This window comes from Pyrgilauda ruficollis, unplaced genomic scaffold, assembly GCF_017590135.1.
Source record: "Pyrgilauda ruficollis isolate IOZ18807 unplaced genomic scaffold, ASM1759013v1 scaffold51, whole genome shotgun sequence".
NCBI lineage: Eukaryota > Metazoa > Chordata > Aves > Passeriformes > Passeridae > Pyrgilauda > Pyrgilauda ruficollis.
In genome coordinates, this window is record NW_024526711.1 from 143,225 (window position 1) to 163,299 (window position 20,075).

The 20,075-nt window shown below is 37.7% G+C and overlaps 1 protein-coding gene across 2 annotated transcripts in view; it reads right to left on the reverse strand.

Annotated features, from left to right (window-relative positions):
• LOC121360486 (pleckstrin homology domain interacting protein) overlaps positions 1–20,075 on the reverse strand; it is a 106,352-nt gene that overhangs the window by 71,332 nt on the left and 14,945 nt on the right. For both annotated transcript variants that reach the window (XM_041480346.1, XM_041480345.1), the window contains exons 7-12: positions 13,490–13,650; positions 8,178–8,399; positions 7,485–7,585; positions 1,261–1,331; positions 385–485; positions 228–268 (exon numbers count right to left, since the gene is read on the reverse strand). In XM_041480346.1, coding sequence (XP_041336280.1) covers positions 228–268; positions 385–485; positions 1,261–1,331; positions 7,485–7,585; positions 8,178–8,399; positions 13,490–13,650 — 697 coding nt within the window. The remainder of the gene's footprint in view (positions 1–227; positions 269–384; positions 486–1,260; positions 1,332–7,484; positions 7,586–8,177; positions 8,400–13,489; positions 13,651–20,075) is intronic.

A 20,075-nucleotide genomic window follows, 5' to 3' on the forward strand; every position in this document is an offset into this window, starting at 1 on the left:
AGTTTCTCAGGAAGAAGTTTCAAGTATTTTTAAACCCATAATTTTAGCAATACAATGAAACTGTGAAACTAAGGAGTACCATTAAAAAGAAAGAGCGAGACTCCAATAGTTAGAGATTTTACTGGATGAAATTCAAAATAAAGCTCTTTTTTTAATAACTCTCTCTGGAAACTGGTATTTACAAATATCTACAAGGTCAAAAAGCTAGCTCTGAATAGTGTGCTTACCTGCTACTACTATTAGAAAACTGAATGCTGTCAACTTTGTCCTATATAAAAAAGAGCAGAAAAAGAAAAAAGAAATCAAATTTCTCCAAGTTATCCCCTTTTTATCCAAATTATTACTTTAATCAAGTACATATGTAATTTTAAAAAATGTATTTACAGTATGAAACTCCAACTCTGATATCTTCTCTGGCTGACCTGATCCAAAGAAATAAACCCTAATGATGTGATCTGTACTCCCAGTGGCCAAAAACATTCCACCTGAGAAAAACAAACAGATAAGTCTTAAAAAAAGGGCAATCTACTGTTATTACAGTATTTTCAAAGGGATATAACATCAAATATTTCAATTTATTCTATGAAATTTATAGCTGTATCGCATTTCAACTATGCCTGTAACTGACCTTTAAGTAAAAACAAGATTTAGAAACGCCAAAGTTTAACTGGAGCTGAATTACCTCACATTTGGCTGTCAGTAAATATGCATCAGGAGATATATCCAAAAGATTAGCTGACCAGAGTAATTTGCTTGCAGCTAAGCCCTTAGAGGCCTCCCTCTTAAAAAAATTCAAACGGAACTAGCGCTCCAGTACATTTTGATATTTTATCCAATTATTTATGTAGCATTCTTCAGTTACCAGTTCTAGAATCAATGAAGCCCAGACCGTGAGAACTCTGTAATCAGCCTCTTCTTGTACAAATCCCCATATATTTACATCTCAGATAGAGCTGACTCTCCTAATTATTCTGCAAAAAAGGTATATATCTATCCTCTTCTGAAAAGACTTGCAGTCACAAGAGACTTACTTACAACATTTCATGTTTAACTGTTTCTACGAATATCTGCAGCAGCAAGTATTAATGCATAAATTCTGAATTTCTATTTTAAATATTTGGGGTCTTTTAACAGCCACTTAAACTCAAATCCATCTCATTAAAAATAAATATGCTAGAGTAACTGTACTGTACTTTTTTTTACACTTCAAGTGACTTCCTATATGCATACAAGGAGAGGAGGAAAAAAGAAGTTGTTTACCAGCACTAAAAGAAGAACAGATCATTTGGACTCCAGGCCGAGGACGTTCTGTAAACTTTGTTGGCCTCGGACTACAAATAAAAAAAAATCAAAAAAAACCAGTTAGATAATTTCCTAATAGGGTTTCAAGAAACAAGTCAGTATCTTAGAAATAAAGGACAGAAGGATAAAATTAAATATGAAGGAACAGATGGCTGCCCATTTATAAACAATTTTGTGTGACTATGCTTCATGATCTGATCTTTAGGAAACTAAGACATCCAGATGGACTAAGTAATCTATGCATCAAGGAGAGTTGTAACATAACTTAAATCCTATTCCCTTCTGATATTGCCATACATAACACTCTCCTCAAGTTATCAGCAAGGCAGAACGGAGCCAGTTTCCCATGATGTTCAGTTTTAAACCACTGGGTGTACTGGTTTTCTCTTGTGACATATGTTTGCTTTTACAAGAAAGAAACAGAACTGGGTGCTCTATATAGACAAGGATATCAAAGAAATTTGAATAAATTTGGAGGTTTTCACAGTATTAGAATATAAGAGTTTCTTCAAATTACATATACCCTTGTAGTCTAGTTTCAAACAGTACCCAAAATGTCAGGACAAAGATTAGAAGTTTGTAAAAGATTTTACTTTATGTTACTCACTTTTCTCTAGGCATTTCAGAATCTCATGTACAAGCAAAACTAAAACTTCAGTGAACTTGGCACTTTAAGGATGTGTAAAACCAAAACAAATCAGATCAAGTTCTTCAATCATTATTTCAATTCTGTTCATGCATTGCAGCAACCTCAAACCAGTAGGTGGTCTTGCACAGTATGCCATCTGCAATCTTCCCTCAAAGAATTAACTTATGAGAGAACAGCAGCACTACACCCACGAGTGTCATCACTAAAGATTTGCTCTAACATAAAAGAATGTATATTCAGAACTTATTCAAAATGTTCTCTTTTAAAAGCAAAATGGCCTGTTATAATTAATTTCACCTGAAGGCAGATGCATAAGAGATCTTTGTCCACTAATCAGTTATTGCTATCTCAAAAAAAGTAATAAGCATTAAACCTTGTTGATGTTTATGCATAAAACAAAGTAACAAACATCAGCAACACCAGTTAAGAAATATTTCTTCTAATTACCCATTCACTATAGGCTGTTTCTGTGACCTTTCCTGCAGGACTTTTAAGGTAACTCCATGCAGACAGGGAAATTTCACAAGATACACTAAACAAGACAAAGATCTTTCCTACAAAACAGCTGAAATACTCCTTAACTAAGGAGATACTAAGAACTACCAAACAATTCAATACACAGTTTACATAATTTCGAACAAATGTAAATAGCTAAATAGGCTATTACTTTCTTCCACTGCTGTTTGTGAACTCTGGCACTAGGACAGCTACAAAATAGAGAAAGTATGCACTTACATTCTGGTTTGGAAAACCAATTTAAATTCTCAAACTCATGTCTCTCCAATGTGTGCTATTTTAGGCATTAGGAGACGAGACTACAGCACTCTTCTACAATAGAGCAGATTGCAAAATGAGTTGGGCAATCAGTATTTTTGTGAAGTGTGAAAAGGGGACAAAAGCTGGTTCTCCCCAGGACAGTATTTCACTTTAAATATATTTTCAATGCATTTAGTGTTTTATTAGTTTAATAATCTAACCTGCAAACTAGTCTAACTCTGGTCAAGTAGTAGTTAAAAAGCAAGACTTCTTCACAGAAAACAGATGTGTGATATAACCTCTAACTTAAGTCTTTGTTCACATGTTAATGAAAAAGGTTCAGCATATCTGAGTTCTGATATATTACCAACCCCTTTAACATCAAGTGCCTTCTGCATAAGAAAGCAAATGGGAAATATCACATCACACTGATAATTGAGAAATCAGTGTCCTGTCCAAAACAGGAATGTCAAAATCAGCATGTGTTTTTCCCAAGGTTTTTTTCCCTCTTTTTAAAATTATGGGAGAATAAATAATAAGAAGAAAAGCAGTACACCAAGCTCCTCTGTTCAAATCTGTGAGACGGTTCTGCTGCCTTGCTCATATGGTCTGTCAGTAACAGGCTAACACTGGAAACTTGTGATGCAAACAGGTGTCAGAAGAAAAATGAAACTCAGTGTCTTCCTCTGAAAGGATACGTAGGCAAATATTTCACAGTGCAACTAATTTAACTGTGATGCACTGACCAGTTGTAATAATTCTCCCTTAAACTTGAATGAAGTACATGAATATTCAGTTTCTGATGAAGCACACTTTCTCACTCCTCCCTACTGCAAACTGATGCAGGATTCAACTCTTGTGTTTACTGTCACCACCCAGAATAGTAAAAGAAGACTAAACCCAGGGTAAGACTTGATTGCCTAAATTTTCAATTGTTTTCCAATCTTGTTTAGGTTACATTCTATGAATTCCTTGCCTGTAGCAACAACCAGTCTTCCTCTGTTTGGAAACTGAATTAATCTACCTGGAATGTTACTGCTTTTAGACATACATGACAGCTTCGTGGTCATAAATCTCTTCAAGGAAAGAATAGGAGCACACAGGTGCCCCTGTAACACCAAAGAACATGTATCCACCCTAATCACAGAATCATGTGAACAAGGTTGCTCACTTTCCAATGAACAACCTGAGAATTTTGTGGTCAGCTGCACCAATGTCTCTTTCATCCTATGACACTAAATCTATTGTAATGTGTCCTTTTGCAGTTCATCAAAACAAAGCTGTCACTAACATCTCCAGACTAGGCTATATGTCTGACCCAAACACAGAACATGTCTCAATTAACAAGGTTATCAAAAGTAGGAGACCAACATGGGAAGCCCCTAATTTCAGACATAATATTAATTAAATAATATTAACTGCAACAGAGTTGTTGGCAAAGCTGATTTACAAGATTTTTGCAATCTGAGAATGAAACAAAATAAACATTTGCAAAGAAAAAAAAAACCACAGAAAGTACAGCTCAGTGTATTTAAGAACAAAACTGATTCTTTTTGAGAGCACACTAAATACAACAGCAACTCTGCCTTTCCCGTATTCCATGAAAAAGTTCAGCAAAGTACTAATGGCACTGCCAATCATCTTGAAATGACAATCAACCACATGATCATCATGAGAGTGCCCTTCACCAGGGGCACCAGGTGATTCGAGTAGTTTCGAGTACAAAAAGCGGGTGTGGGATATATTGATTTTTTTTTTCTTTAAAGCAGCTAAAATTTCAAGACTTTACCACCCATCCCCATTTGAAGCATTGGGTAATTTAGTACCACACTTTCATCACTGACAGCAATTGCATCCTTGTAGAGCAGGCTGCAGTCAAGCTCAAGAGAAACATGAGTTCAAATTCTGACTTAAGTATGTTACAGCATCTTTCACCTGAACTACACAAAATCCTAAGTCTTGCTTGAAAGCTCCAGTTTCTCCTTCCTGGGGTGGGAATTGCACTAGAACCAAGATACAGGGCAACAAGCTCAGAGGCTGAACAACCATGGTAAGATCTTACTGTCCCTGCCAGCTTTTCACCTCTTCAAAAATACTGAACAGAAGCAAGCCTGTATTTTTTACTACACAGATAAATGGAAGGATAAACTTCCCACCTTACCAGTGATCCTCTCTTCCAGATGGCCTACACATCATATTTTTTTAATGTAACTTCAAAAGAGGCCTTAAGACAAAAATTAACAGACATCTTTCTTTCTCTTGATGCTCTTATATTGCTGGTACTTGTTCTCCCCCAGCACATAACTGAATGGATGTAGAGGCAACCTGCCACACTTCTGCAGCTCTGGAAGGAGAACCACATCCAAGTGTGTAAGAAGTGCAATCACGTCACTGAAAAGTGTTCTGACAATATATACACCCATTGCTGAACTGCACTGGCCATGCAATGCAGCCTTCTTGTGAAAAATTACACTGGATTGCAAGTTTCCCAGTAAAATTTATTTTGGTTTACTGGAACAATCATGATAAGCACAGTTAGAAGAGTTTACAGCTAAGGCACATTGAGTAAAACTTCCCCTAACTAACAATTTTCCTAAACTAGTATACTGTTCAATTCAGGAAATTAAGAATTGTCTGTGTGTCCAACAGTTTTGATATCATAAATGGCACACAATTACACTCCAGTCCCAAAAGACACACCTGTTGCTTATTTAGACATTTTTATCAAGTTTTAGTTCGGATTAAAAAACATCAATTACCTCAAATACATTACAGTTTTACTAAGCTTAACAAAGATCTAAAAGAAGAAAAAGCAGACAGTGATGCCTTTTAATATCTTCATATAATGCATAATAACCTGTGGCAATGAGTTTTGTAACTCAGTTGCATGTTTTGTAAAGAACCATCTTCTTCCAGTTTGAAAACTGATACTTTCATTTGATACCTTCTAGAACCATAAGGGCCCACAAGCAATTCCTCATTATATTCCTTCTTCAACACACTCTCGACTGTACATTACTCATCTTCACGTACTTGGGTTTTTTTCACAGACTGAAGAAATACAGCTTAATGACTTTCTTCTCTCTTCTCAAACCCAACATAAAAAGTATTTCCAAAACAGAAGGTAAGAGCAGTAGAAAAATTCCAGCCTCAAAATTTAATCTGCACCCTGTTGTTAAGCAACACGAGTCACTGGCGTGACTTAGGTTACCAAACCACTTCCTTGTTGTGCTGCACAAGACATCTCACCTGATCTGTTTTCTCTATGCCCCTGTCCAATCACATCTGTTGAAATGGCTTCTACATGAAAGCATTCCTCAAATATCTTCTCTTTTAATATTTGTTGAGCACGTCACTAACAATTTTTTTTCTACAATTATATATCACCATGGGAGAATCCCCTCCCAGAATTGGTACCAATTTTCTCCCTCTCTAAGCTTAATCTCAAGACAAATCTCATCCAACTCCATGATTCATTCAAACTTTCATAATTTCTAAATATTCATCTCCCAGCTTATGTACTATAATCTACCTAACTCTCAAGGATTCACTATTTTCTAATGACATAATTAGTTTCAAAAATCAATTCCATAGACTAAAACTTTACTTAGGAAAAGAAGAAGAAAAGAAAGGAAAAAGATAAAAAACATGTAGGCTCAAAAGGTTTACCAATCAGAGAGACTAAAATTTCATCTTGTCAACAAGAGCTCAGTCTTAGAAAGAATTAAGAAAAATAATGTGATGGCAACTCCTTTCCTTCACACAAAAATAAGCATGTAAGCTATCTCCTCCTGTCCTCAGTAAAAAGGGGAGTCTTAATTTGATTACAGCATGCACTAGGCAACAGAGGAGTTAGAACCTGAGACACAGCTTCATTTACAGTACCAAGAGAGACAAAACATCCAGGGAACATCAAAATAGTTAAGGTCCAAACAACTAGAAAAGTACCTATGCAAGTGCGCCTGCAAGCTCTGCATAACCTCAGCACACTGGAAGAAAAAGATTCTAGCAGCAATTACCAAAACTACAAGGAAATTGAACTTACCTGCAAGGAGCATATATCCATAAGAACACATCCCATCATCAAAGCTAAATCATTGATGATTACTAAAACAACTATTTCCAATTTTAAGCTATAGGTTTCAGTGATAAAGAGCAAAGAACATTTGAAAGCTGCTGAGCAAGTTGATTTAAAAAAAAACTATGTAAGAAAGTCCTGACAACATTTTTAATATCTTTGAAGGCAGAAATTTCAGGCACAACTTCAGCCATCAATACATGGCTGTCCAAGAATTCTGCCTTCTGACCTGTTACAGCCAAGAGCAACTATGAAAAGGTAATACAGGTAAGGAAACAACAAACATTAAAAATATTCTATCCTGATTTATACTAGGACGTTACTGTCTCCTTTAAAAGTGGATTTTGCAATCTAAATCGCAATAGTTTTATTAACATAATTTTAATTTCATTTGAAATTGTGATGACATCAGAATAATGCAGTGCCAACTTTGACATTATATTCAACAAAAAACCGCAACAGGAGACTCATTTTCTAAATTAACAGATCTACATTATCACTCCACAAAATGTTGTGTTATCAACTTAGTTTTTAAGAGATAAGCAAGCAAGCTATAGCTACATCAGAAATAGATCATACCCAACAATCATATACTGAAGTAGTCAATGACAAGCTTGGTTTAGTCAAATTTTTCTCCATATTTGTACATCATCCTTAATTACATAAACAGAAGTAGCAATAAAGAAAATAGCAACTAACTTTATTTTAAGGGTGCCAGCATCCCACAGCCAAAAGCATATAGTTCCATCTGCCCCGGTTGAAGATAAGTATCTCTTTGAGCCACTGCATAATGGAGAGAACTGGGAAAAGGAGGAAGAAAGGAACAAAAAAGAAAAATTTTCCTGTTAACCTGTTCCAGATGTGCTAAGGAGTTCCACAATTCACTTCAACAAGAACAACAACCAAAAAAAAAAAAAAAAAAAAAAAAGTCAAGCATCATACCATATTTAAGGGAAACTGACTGGAATGAACACCAAAATAACAAAATGTTGCTGTCAACTCCCTCCAGAACAACCCTTCTGGGTTACTTGCCAAAGCACTCCAGGTTCCTCCTCCCTCCCCATCACCCAAGTTGCACAATAGCATGTAACTCATGCCAACAACACCACAGTACTGCCAGTGACTGCAGTTTTTACCCAATGCACCTCTGCTTGCAATCACAGCCTACAAAGAAATGGTACTTCAAAACAGAACTGCCCACATGTGTCACACAATTTTTTTGAACAAGGATTATGTCTGGGATTCTTCAAAGATCAGGCATTTTGACAATGAACATGTTTTTTCACAATGCATACCATGAAAATTCCTTCTCACTTCAAGCTTACTTGCCAAGCATGCATTTTTATTACACTGAATGTTCTCATGACTAATTTTTGCAAAGTAAAAACCCACCTGCAATGACGTTATAGATGCACTGTGGCCCTGCAGGACTGCTAAGGGTGCACAAGTTCGAAGGCACCAAACTCGGATCATTTTATCACAGCTTCCAGCAGCTATCATGGTGTTTTCATAGTTTACTGCCATATCAGATATTTCAGCTGCATGCCCTCTCAGGGTAGCCAACAACCTTCCGTCATCAGTTGCCCAGATTTTTACAAGGCAATCATCTGACCCCTAGAAGTAAGGTAGAAATAATTTCAACCATACCATGGGCTGCTTTGATGCTACAGTTAGCACAGTGAAGTGAGAAACAGAACTAGCGACATGCAGATACTCCCACCCATGCTTTTAACAGTTTTCCACACTGCATTCAAAACACAATTTTACAATTGATTCTCAACAGTATGTACAAATCATGATGCATTTATAATACAGATCACAAATCCTCCAGCATGTTGGTTTATGCTTCAGTAAGACATTTTTTTCAAAAATCCAGCACAAACTGAAGAAGCGGTTGCAAGACATTAAAATAAAGATTCACATTAAAAGTGGAAGTTAATTATAAATTGGTATTGTCTATCATTTATACCCACATATGTTCCTTATCTTCCTAGTTTCATCATCATCATACTTACCACAAGAAGTTAGGTAAAGAGCATTTATGAACACCTATTCCATTATTAGGTCAAACTACTACAAACCTGCTTAAATATTCACATTCACATAAAAATCAAAATGATCATTCTTTCTCAACAAACTCAAGAGGTTTCATCTACATATTCATGCTTAATTAAAGTTTTGCTGCTCTTCCCACACAATTCTAACAGCTACTTGCCTGTATATAACAAATTCCCAGCCCTAACAAAAAATTCAGAACTCATTCCTTGATTTTTTTTATTGCATTTCTGTGCCTTCCTGAAAGTCTGAGCATCTGCACCACACCATGGCTCAATACCATGACATTTGAACACCGCACACACACTGACAGACAAGATTTATTGTAAACATTTAATTCAATTACTTAGGTTTAGAAGCAAGACAAAGCTGGGTTTTAATATCCAGAGCACTGATCTGCTACCGGACACACACAGGTGCTAAAAGTTACAATGTGACACCACACTTATAAAATTTCACCAGTTTTTCCTCTTCCATCTATTTACAGTGCCTCTGCACATCTGCCTCTGTAATCCAGCAATTACAGTTTAAAGACAGCAGAAGGCATGGCAATACTATCATCTACCTTTTATAAAATAGAACCAGGTCTCCTAGGCAAAGGAAATAGTTACAGAAGCTTATTCATAATCATATTTTTTGCCTCTTGGGTAAGAAGAGAAATGATATAGTCTATACTATTTCTATCTATGCATAAAACTTCCATGCTGAAATTGTGTGGAACACATTTGCCTCTTAACTGCTAGACTGCCACAGTGCCAGACCAGGAACACAATCAGAGTCTGAGTTACAGCAATGAACAGAGGCCAGAATCACAGAATTGTTGAGGTGAGAAGATATTTTGGTTTAGTCCAAACTCTCTGCTCAAGCAGGGTCAGCAAGAACATGATGCTGTATCCACCACTCAGGCTTTGTTATCTTCCAGGCATCTAAGGAAGGCACCCTCTTGTTCGGTCACCCAGGTCCTTAAATGAAGCATGAGAGCGTACCGGTCTCAGTACCAAACCCTGTGGTACACCACTAGTGACTGGCCTCCAGCTGCACTTTGTGCTGCTAATCACAACACTCCAAACCTGAAAATGCCCTAAACTAACAGTCTCACAGTCCACACATCAACCTGTACACCATCATTTTGTCAGTAAGGATGTTACAACTATCTGAAAGATAGTATCTGCTCATGCGGTTCTGTTATCATGATATGAGACTAGAGTATGAAGAAAATTGCATATTCTTCTCAAAATGCAATCACCACCAAAAAACCCAAAAAGCTGAGAGAGAAGGGTAAGTTTGCTTGCTGCACACACATTTGCTGTAAAACTGCAAATAAGAGCCTCACCACTCAAGAGAGACCTGAAAGCAGGAGGAGGGAATGGCAGACCCAACACTACCAACACTAGAAAAGGTAGAAATCAGTTACAGACAAAGATGTAAAATGGTCAGCAAGGAAAAAAAAAATAGTTGTGGCACATAATACCACCTGGAGGGTCCCCAGAGGTCTTTTTAGTAACAGCAAACCAAGGCAAGAAGATCAGCATAAAACAGGCCTGCTCCCTGCCAGCTGGCTATAGTGTCACTATGGAGGCACATGTACATCTCCACTGCAGAGGAAAAATACTGTCAGCCAAGTCTCAACAAGGAAAATGAGGGAAAAGAAGGCAGAGGGAAAGGCAAACAAAAGAGAAAAAAACTAAGGTAAAATTGTAAATTCTGTAGCTCCTTGGCAAGACATCAATACTAGAGTTCAAACAAATTCATGTGTTACTATCTGATCTGAATGGGACAATACACAACTCTTAAAATACTGTTGCAATTCTACTAGCAAGGGCATTTGGCTTACACCACAACTCATGTTTCCAAGGTTATATCCACAACTGTTACAAATTATATACCTATTAAAAAGCATCTGTCAAAAGTGAATCCTAAAACAACTTCAGCACTGAGAGAGAATTGATGAGTGCATTACCAAGGTATGGAATAAAATTGGCTCATTTTCCTACCATTACACACACCTGTGGGATGAAGTGAAACTGCCAAGCAACACACAAATTAATATGGGGTTGGAAATCTTACACAGACTATTACACAATGCTGTTTATTATTCCCTAGAAAGAATAATCTCAGCTGAGACAGGAAAATAAAGGTGAGGAGAAAAGGAGGCTTTTGCAGTCAGAAATTTAAGTAGTGCAGGAACTAGAGAAGACAGTATTTGTTTCTATTACCCCACATGGGTTCTGCAAGTCACACTTTTCAGTAGAACCAGAACATAAAGTTTCTGCAGGCTGCAGGGAGGCAGCTGCTTCACCACAGTCTTCCCCACAGGTTGCAGGGGAATCTTTATTCCAGCACCTGAAACACCTCCTCCTCTTCCTTCTTCACTCATGATAGGGTCTGCAGGGCTGTTTCTCTCACATATTTCACTCCTCTCTCCCAACTGCAGCCACCCTGGGATTTTTCTCCTCCTTCTTAAATACATTATCCCAGTGGCACTACCACCATCACTGATGTGCTGAGCCTTGGCCAGCAGTGGCTTTATCTTGGAGCTGGCTGGCATTGGCTCTGCTGGACATGGAGGAAGCTTCTGGCAACTTCTCACAGAAGCCACCCCAGCCCCACAACCTTGCTATGTGAACACAATAAAGATCAACTAAGCTAGTAAGGAAAAATGTATACTGTCCCATTTCCGCTGTCTTTAGGCAAAATAGAAGTAACGTCTTTCTAGCAAGGACAACATCTCCCAGATGACTATGACTCAAAAATGTGCTGAGCATACCTTCTTTTCCTTTTAATTTGAAACAGAACATGAACAAAGCTTAAATTTAGAGGCTTTCAATCCTTCAGATGTCAGGTGGAACAGGAAACTATTATGATGCAGTTTCCAGAACCAACTACAAATCTAAAACAACTCAACTAACTAACATCACACTGAAGGTTGTGCAGTAAAAATGTAAGGCAAGAACAATTCCCTACTGATGCACACAAATTTACATACCACATTAGAGACTTTAGTAGTTGCAGTGGTCTAGATTGAAAAGAACTGGCACCATTTCACTATGTAGATGCAGTTGCAACACAACAGTTCATGACTGTTTATCCACTGACTATAGGAGGCCAGCTAGAGCAACTTGGATTTTACTGAAATGTGGAATACAACCATTTGCCAGCAACCACTTAACATGAAAAACACTGGATTTACCTAAAAGTGCAGAGATAAGAAGTTCAGTCCTAGGCCCTCCAAAATGAAAATTCAGCAACCACAATTAATATCTATGGCCACTTTATTTAACACCTTAAGTAATCATGATCTAAACTGGGAACTTTCTTTCAAGCAATTAGACCAGGACACCAGCCACCAAAGGAATGCCAGCAAAACTCAGGGGTTGCAGAAACATATTGCCCCTCTCCATCTCCCATTTTATTTCAGGTTGTTCTACTTCTCTCTTCAAAAAAAAACTGCTGTTAGAGTCAAGAGAATTCTCTCAAAATCTTTAATGCATTCTGCCATGTCACATACAAAATAAACCCACAACGCAGAGCCCATTTCCTGGCAAATAAATCATGTATAAACCACAGGACAGAAGATTTTAATGCCTGTGATTTAGCTTGCTGACGAAAACAAAATAAACATGGGAACGAGTCTCTTCTATGCCTGAAGAAACAAGTGAACAAATAAATAGGCCTGTTCAGAACACTGCAAGGTGTCCCATTCCTTCAACTACACACTTCCCCGTGGGACAAAGCAAGATATATGTGAGCAAAAGGGAGACTCATATTTACAACTGCCTTGAAAGAATTTTAGAAGTTAGGACTGCAAGGCAAAATAGGAAACGTGAACTGTACTTCTATCAGCATTGCTCAAGCTATCTGACATGAGGTTAAAAGGACACAATCAAGCTCCTGAATCTACACAGGTATCAATCACATCCAGTGTCTGTAGGAAGGCAATAAATGCAGCCAAAGCATCCTGGACTGGCATGAAGTGTGTTTATGAAATCTTTGTCTCTACTGAAACTGAATAGTTACCAAGACATCTAAATATCACACTGATATCTCTGTATTTTTATAAATCCCATCCCTTTGGAAACCTGCAATTTCAGTACTGATTTCAGACATCTGTCTAGTATATATGACTTAACAACAATTTTAAAAAGGCGATTAGTTAAAAAACTAAAAAAACTAGTATTTTTTAAAAAGTTCCTAGTATCTCATAAAGACAATTTGTTGTGACCCAACATTTGTTGCAAGACACCATGCAATAGTTCCCTCTCTGACTTCCTAATCTAATTCTGTGGTGGCAGTTCCTTGTTTTGCTTATGTTTTTGCTAGAGAAAACAAAGCCAGAAGAAAGAACCTATACAGAGTAAATCCTTCCCACTGAAAATGAACAGTTTTCTGAATGAACTGCACACAAGCAACAATCATCACATCTAATGTTCAGATACATATGCCAAAACTATTTTGGTGTGTAAACCAGCATGGCTATTAAAAAGCAAATATGAGAGGAACAGTAGTAAAGGACTTATTCTGCTTTTCATTCATAATCATTATCTATCTGACTGTATCTATCCTATATTCAGGTTTTGGAAAAAATTAGGTGACAAATTATTGTAATTAAAAATGACAAATATCTACGAAAATAAAGACTTTGTACTCACAGTAAATATCCGCCTGCCAGTCCGATCAAAAGTTACACAGTAGACAGAAGATAAGTGTCCTAAAATTCGCTTGTGCATCTTCATATGTTGATAGACTGCAGTTGGAACAAGGCGTTCAAGTCTGTATTTTCCATTTAGTTTTCTTGAAAATAGGGTATCCACTACCAAATGGGTAAAGAAAAAAGAAGAGACACATTTATATGGCATTCATAAACTAAAACATTTGACAAGGATGGAAAATTTATTTTAACACTGGACCACCTGCCCATATGAACAGCTTGCTATAGCAATTCTCATTTTGCCGTAGTAAGAGAAAAACATATACAAAAGTAGTCTATGATACAGACAGGGAAAAAGTATTGAACTACAATGCATAGTAGAAAGATGCAATATAACTTCCAACTTGAAGTGCCCAAATTCAGGAGTACTGAGGCAGCTTACTACATCAAATATAGAAAGTGTAAAAGCTTCCATATAGCTATTAAGTGGAGGTCAGCATGCATTCAAATCTTCTCCAAGGCAACCTGCTTCTTGAGGTCTACTCAAACATTTACCAATCACTTGTAAGACCGCTCATTTTTTAAGAAGGTACAGCTAAACAAACACACACACAAAGCCACCAAACAAAAATTTACAAATGAATTTACCAAAACTTACAGAAATTTCTGATTTTGAATAACAAAACTTTGTTTCAAAGAACTTGGTGATATTTTTCAAGTTTAAAAGCTAACAAGTTCTAAGGGCAAGAATTCGGTTTAACAAAATGGAAATCTTCCATCAAGAAGTAAGGGAAGAAAATTAAGCTCACTGAAATTAATTTCAAACTGCTATTCATGCAATACCAAAGCAACAAAGTATAATACTTCTCTGCATGGATACATAAACACTAGTCACATTCCATATCCTTATCAGACCAAAGAATGGCAACGGTGATAATTTCATAATCTACAGAAGGCAGGTAATATAACATTCATACGTGAAATGGTGTTGGACAATTTAAAGAAATTTGGAAGGGACCACAGGCAGTCATCCAATCTAACCTCTCTGCTCAAGCAGTACCATCCTAGAGCACGTGCCACAGGACTGCACCTAGGCAGTTCTTGAATGTCTCCAGTGAGGGAGACTCCACAAACTCTCTGGACAACCTGTTCCAGTGCATAATCACCCATACAGGGAAGAAGTTCTTCCTCAGATTCAGGTCGAAGTTTCTGTGCATCAGTTTCTGCCTGATCCCTCTTGTCCTGCTGCTCAGCACCACTGCAAAGAGTCTGGCTTCTTTCTCTTGGCACCCTCCCTTCTGATAAGAACAGACATGGATATGGCCACCTCTCAGTTGCTGCTTCTGAAGAATGAGAAGGCCCAGCTCTCTCAGCCTGTCATATTTATCTCAGAGAGAGACACTCCAGTCCCTTAATCATCCTCATGGACCTCCACTGGATCTACTCCAAGACCTCCAAGTCTTGTGCTGACAATCCCAGAACTGGACACAGCACTCCAGACTGACCTCATCAGGGTTGAGTAGACAGATCACTTCCCTTGACCTGCTGGAAATGGTCTTCCTAAGACATCCCTGGATACCACTGGCCTTTTTGGCCACAAGGGCACTGCTGGCTCATGGACAACTTGCTGCCTAGTAACAACTGCAAAAGAGCTATAAACCCCTTGTACTGCTCGGGTTTGGCCCAGACCAGCATAACAGTGGTTCACAAGCCAGCACAGGTCAAACTACATCAGATACGCCAATTTTTACAGTGAGATTGTAGCAACTCTGTAAGAACCAGAAGCTTCCTGTGTTACAGCCAAGTGCCAAGTCCATTAGCCTCTAGCCCTAATTCAAGGAATTTTTCCTAGTTCAAGAAGATCTGTGAAGAAGTGAAATTATTAGCTGCAGAGCAAGGCACTTTCAGTCAAGGAGCAATTGCTGTCTTAAGGTTCTACTGCATCTTCACCCTTCCCTCATACCAGAAAAAGATGCAGTTGCATATGCTTTATGACAAACTTTTCCCTTGCCAGCAGTCTACTGCAGAACAGCAGGAAACCAAGATTAGTTCAGGGACAAGATAAATCTAGTTTTGGTATCTGACAAATCATCCTACATTTAGAAAAAAATCCTCAACAAAAAAATCACACACACAAAAAAGAAACCAAACAAGTACACACACACAAATAGAATAAAGGTCTTGGTCCCAACAAAGTGAGTTCACACAATAATCTCAACCCACACAGAAATTACCTTTTGTCTACTTTTAATATAAGATGGATATAGTTGATGAATATTTCAATGCCTTCAAATGAAACAATAGCTCACAAAAACTGAAAAAAAACTTAACTAAAAGTTTAATTTGTAGAGATATGTCAATGAAAGAAAACTGCAGGGAGACTTTAGGATAAAAGAACAAATGACTTTACATAAGAATGCATTTTTTAATATACACCTGAATTTATTAAAAAATTCTTAAGTACTTGAGATCAGCTTCAAGCTTTATGGGAGTGAGTTGTTTGGTTTTGGGGAGTTTTTGGTAACACTGGAGAAGATAATTTTAGCAGAACACAAGCCAGTATTTCTACGAATGATCTTGCTGATGCCAATCACCAATGGGCAACTTGCTATTAGTTCACATATCCCTGGGAAACTCAACAGGTGAAAAACCCCTTGTTCAGTAACAACCAATCTACCAGAAGATATAAAAGGGAATACTGTGACACTAGAAACAATACTGGAATCCATCTTACTCTTTAGCCTTGATCAAGACTTAAAATGTGTAAAAAAAACTGGTTAAAAATAAAACTAAGTGAATTAAAAAGCAATTTGACGCAGAAAAAAAAAAAAAAACCCTCCACAGTATTATGAACTTCCAGATTCAGGGAAGACTTTTTTTTACTAAGTTCATGCAATTAGCAGAGGGAAGGAGAAGAATCAATCTCCCACAGGTTTAAACACTATCCATAAGCACATAACTTTTGAGATTTCTCAAGCTGGGGGGTATCTTTTGGTTATTTAAAAAGGAAATCTCACATCCTCCACTGTTTTTCAATATCCCTTTCATTTATCTACTTTTCTATTTACTCTTATGAACTTTGCCAAGTGCCAACAACCTATCCTGATTTCTCTAACCATTTCCCACTATTTATTCCAAACACCTGCAAACTTTGCTAGCATACTATCTTTTTTATTTCACCTCCAGAGTATAGGTAAAAAATCAAAAATACCTGTGTGAAAAATTCCTGCATTCAAACAATAAAATTGATTTTTCTTGTCCAAACCAAGATGAGAAAGGTTACCCACTGTTCATAATAATGCCTTTGTACAAATTACTACAGGCCCTTGGGTTTGTAACAATTGTACATCAATGCTTGCCAAGTCTATGCTATTTAGCTTGATTTTAACTGCATTTGGAAAACAATGAATTTAGAACTCTCTGCAACAGCAAGTCTAATCTCTCTTATTTTAGCCATATTAGCACTTTTCTGTCTTTGCTTGGCCTCACACAAATGAGTGAGTATGAACAAAGCTGTTAATCACAGGAAGAATGACAAGGTATAAGTAGTTAAACGGTTGCAGTGGGAGCCACAAAGTACATAAGGGAGTGAAGGAAGATTATACATTATCCCAGGATATGTTAGAGAATGCTGGTTGGGCCTTAAGGTGAATCAATCAACTAAAAGGGAAGGGTTGTAAAGAAGAAAATACCAGAATAGAGATTGCATGGTCCTTACTGGAAGGGCACTGTGAAATGGACAATGCATTGAAAAAACTATCCAATGCCTGGCTGACCAAGGAAATTAATACTACCTTAGTTTTATATTCTCATCTTCTACTTACACATAAGGTCCTGTTTAAAAAATAAATAAATAAAATAGAAAACAAATTTAAAAAACAGATATTACTAAGTGGTTGTTACACAACATAGTATGATAAACCACCACTTACTCCCAAATGATATTCTGGTTTCAAAATCAGAATTCTTCTTATTTAATAATCAGTGAAAGCCAGTGTCTGAGAAAGCTGTGAATTTGTTGACATTTCAGAACTTTCTCACAAATTTTATTATTTTAATTTGCTAACAATTCTTTACTAACTGGTTCCAAATGAAATTGAGTGGCTTCCAGTTTTTAGTAACTGGGCTTATGTTTATATACTATTACCAGCCTCCAAGACTGATACGATCTACTACCACCCAACCACTGAATGGCTGAGGTGGGAAGGAACCTATACAGAGGTAATCTATTCCAAGCCCCCTGCTCAAGCAAGGTCAGCTAAAGCAGGTTGCTCAGTGCTGTATCCAGTCCAGTTTTGAGTCTCTCAAGGATGAAGACTACACAACCTCTCTGAGCAACCGGTGCCAGAGATCTTATCAGCCCCCAAAACTGTTCTCTTATGCTTAAATTGAAGTTCCTCTATTTCAGTTTTGGTTCATGACCTCCACCATGTCAGGATACACCAATGAGAAGAGTCTGGCTCCATCCTCACCACATGCTCCAATTTAATTATTTATAACCATTGATACTACCACCACCATCCTGCCCATGCCACGCTTTCTCTACTCAAGGCTAAAAAAGTCCAGGTCTCTTGGCTCCTCCTTGTATAACAGATACCTCAACTTCTTCATCACCTTTCTGGTGCTTTGAGAGACCAGTTAACAGCTATGTTAGCCAGTTAACAGACTGCCCATGTAGGTCTTTTCCTGAGGAGCTGGATCCGGGACTCCAGGTGTGATCTTATTTGCACTGAGTAGAGGGGAAAGAACACCCACGACCTAATGGCAATGCACTGCCTCCAGCAACCCAGGATGCTGCTTGGGTTTTGTGTGCAAGGTCACATTGTGTCTGGCACATTCAGCACCAGGACAGCCAGGTAGTTCTCTCCACAGCTGCATTCCAACAGTCAACTCCCAGTATATCCACTGGTACATGAAGTTATTCCTCCCCAGGGGCAGGATCTCTGCTCTTCTCTTTGTGAAACTTCATTAGATTCTTATTGACCCATTTCTCCACTCTGTCAAGGTCCTCCTCAATCATTCACTTCTCCTAGATTTCAGGTTTGACAAACTTTTTGTTCCATCATCCAAGTTATTAATGAAGATGTTGAACAATACTGGCTCTTGCACCAGCCTCTGGAGTACACTGTTAGTGACTGGCTCTTGTGCCCATCACTGGAATTGACTCTGCTGATCACAGCCCTTTGACCCCAGCAGTTCTGTCATATCTTTCCAGTTTGTCATTGAAAATGCTATGGAAGTCTGTTCAGAAAGCCTTGCTCAACTCGGGATAAGTAACATTCACTATAGTCCCCTAGTCTCCAAGCCCCTCATTTCCTTTAAAAAAGACTATTGGGCTAGTCAGGCATGATTTCTCCTTCACAGATCAATACCAACAACTCCTAACCATGTACCTGGCTTTTCCTACCTTGACCTCCAGAAATATTCGCTTCATCACTTGCCCAGGGACTGAGATGAGGAGGACCCTCCTTTAGTTCTATAAAGTCTCATTCTCATCCTACTTCATGTCCCCTGTCCCATTCAGCAGCAGGACTACTGTTCCTCCTACTGCTGATAGACCTCAAAAACTCTTCATGTGTTGATTCATATACCTCACCATATCTATTGCCAGAAGAACTCCAACTTCCATTACTGCAAAATCACAGAATGGTTGAAGTTAGAAAGGATCTCTAAACATCATCCAGTCTAACCCTCCTTTGAAAGAAGGGCCAAATATTGCTCAGAATCTTTAATCTCTAAAGTTCAAAAAACCAAGTGGGATAGAGAAAAAACCTGCCATGCTTGACCAAAAGGCTCTAAATGTAAGAGTTTAAATTCCTTATTTTCATAAGGGCCAGCCAGGAACCTAAAATGCAACTTTGTTTTTTAAAATATTGCTTCTGCTGTCACAATTCACTGCTGCCAACAACCTTAATCTCAAAACCACACATCTCAAAGCATCAAAACCATCTTATTTGTTTGGTTTCCTGTGGAACAATGTAAAAATCAAACAAAGCTCATGGAAGTGAAGTGGTGGGAGTTTTCAGTGGAACTTACAAAAGAGTATAGATTTTCTCCCACTCAAAAGGCATGCAACAGGCACCAAATTAATGCCTTCAAAGTTTCAGAACTTCTCTAGCTCATTCACACCCCAAATAGAACAGGCAGCTCAAAGAAAAACAGAAACTTGTTAAAAGGATGATAAATTTGGGGGTCTGAAAGATGTGGCAGTATTAGTCTTTTTATTTTGCATTTGGCTTTCTTTCTACTTTCTAATTTTACCAAAAAGATAGATTCTATGCCCTTATTTACATGGTCTTATCCTTGAATATAGAATATGCCTTAAAGATGGGGGATAGTAATCTTAATTTTGTACCACATATATGTTACATTTTTTAAATGCATACCCAATCTTTCATTTTCTTCCTTTCTGGAGTTGTATTTAACTAATGGAAGTTCTGTTCTGAAAACCAGAATCCAACCTCATTCCCCTTCCAGTCACACAAAAATAGAACCAGATTCAGAAGAATCCTGGAAGGGTACCCAAAGGATATAATTCACTTACAACTCTTACCCTTATTGAATCAAGTTTCATTAACTTAAGAGGC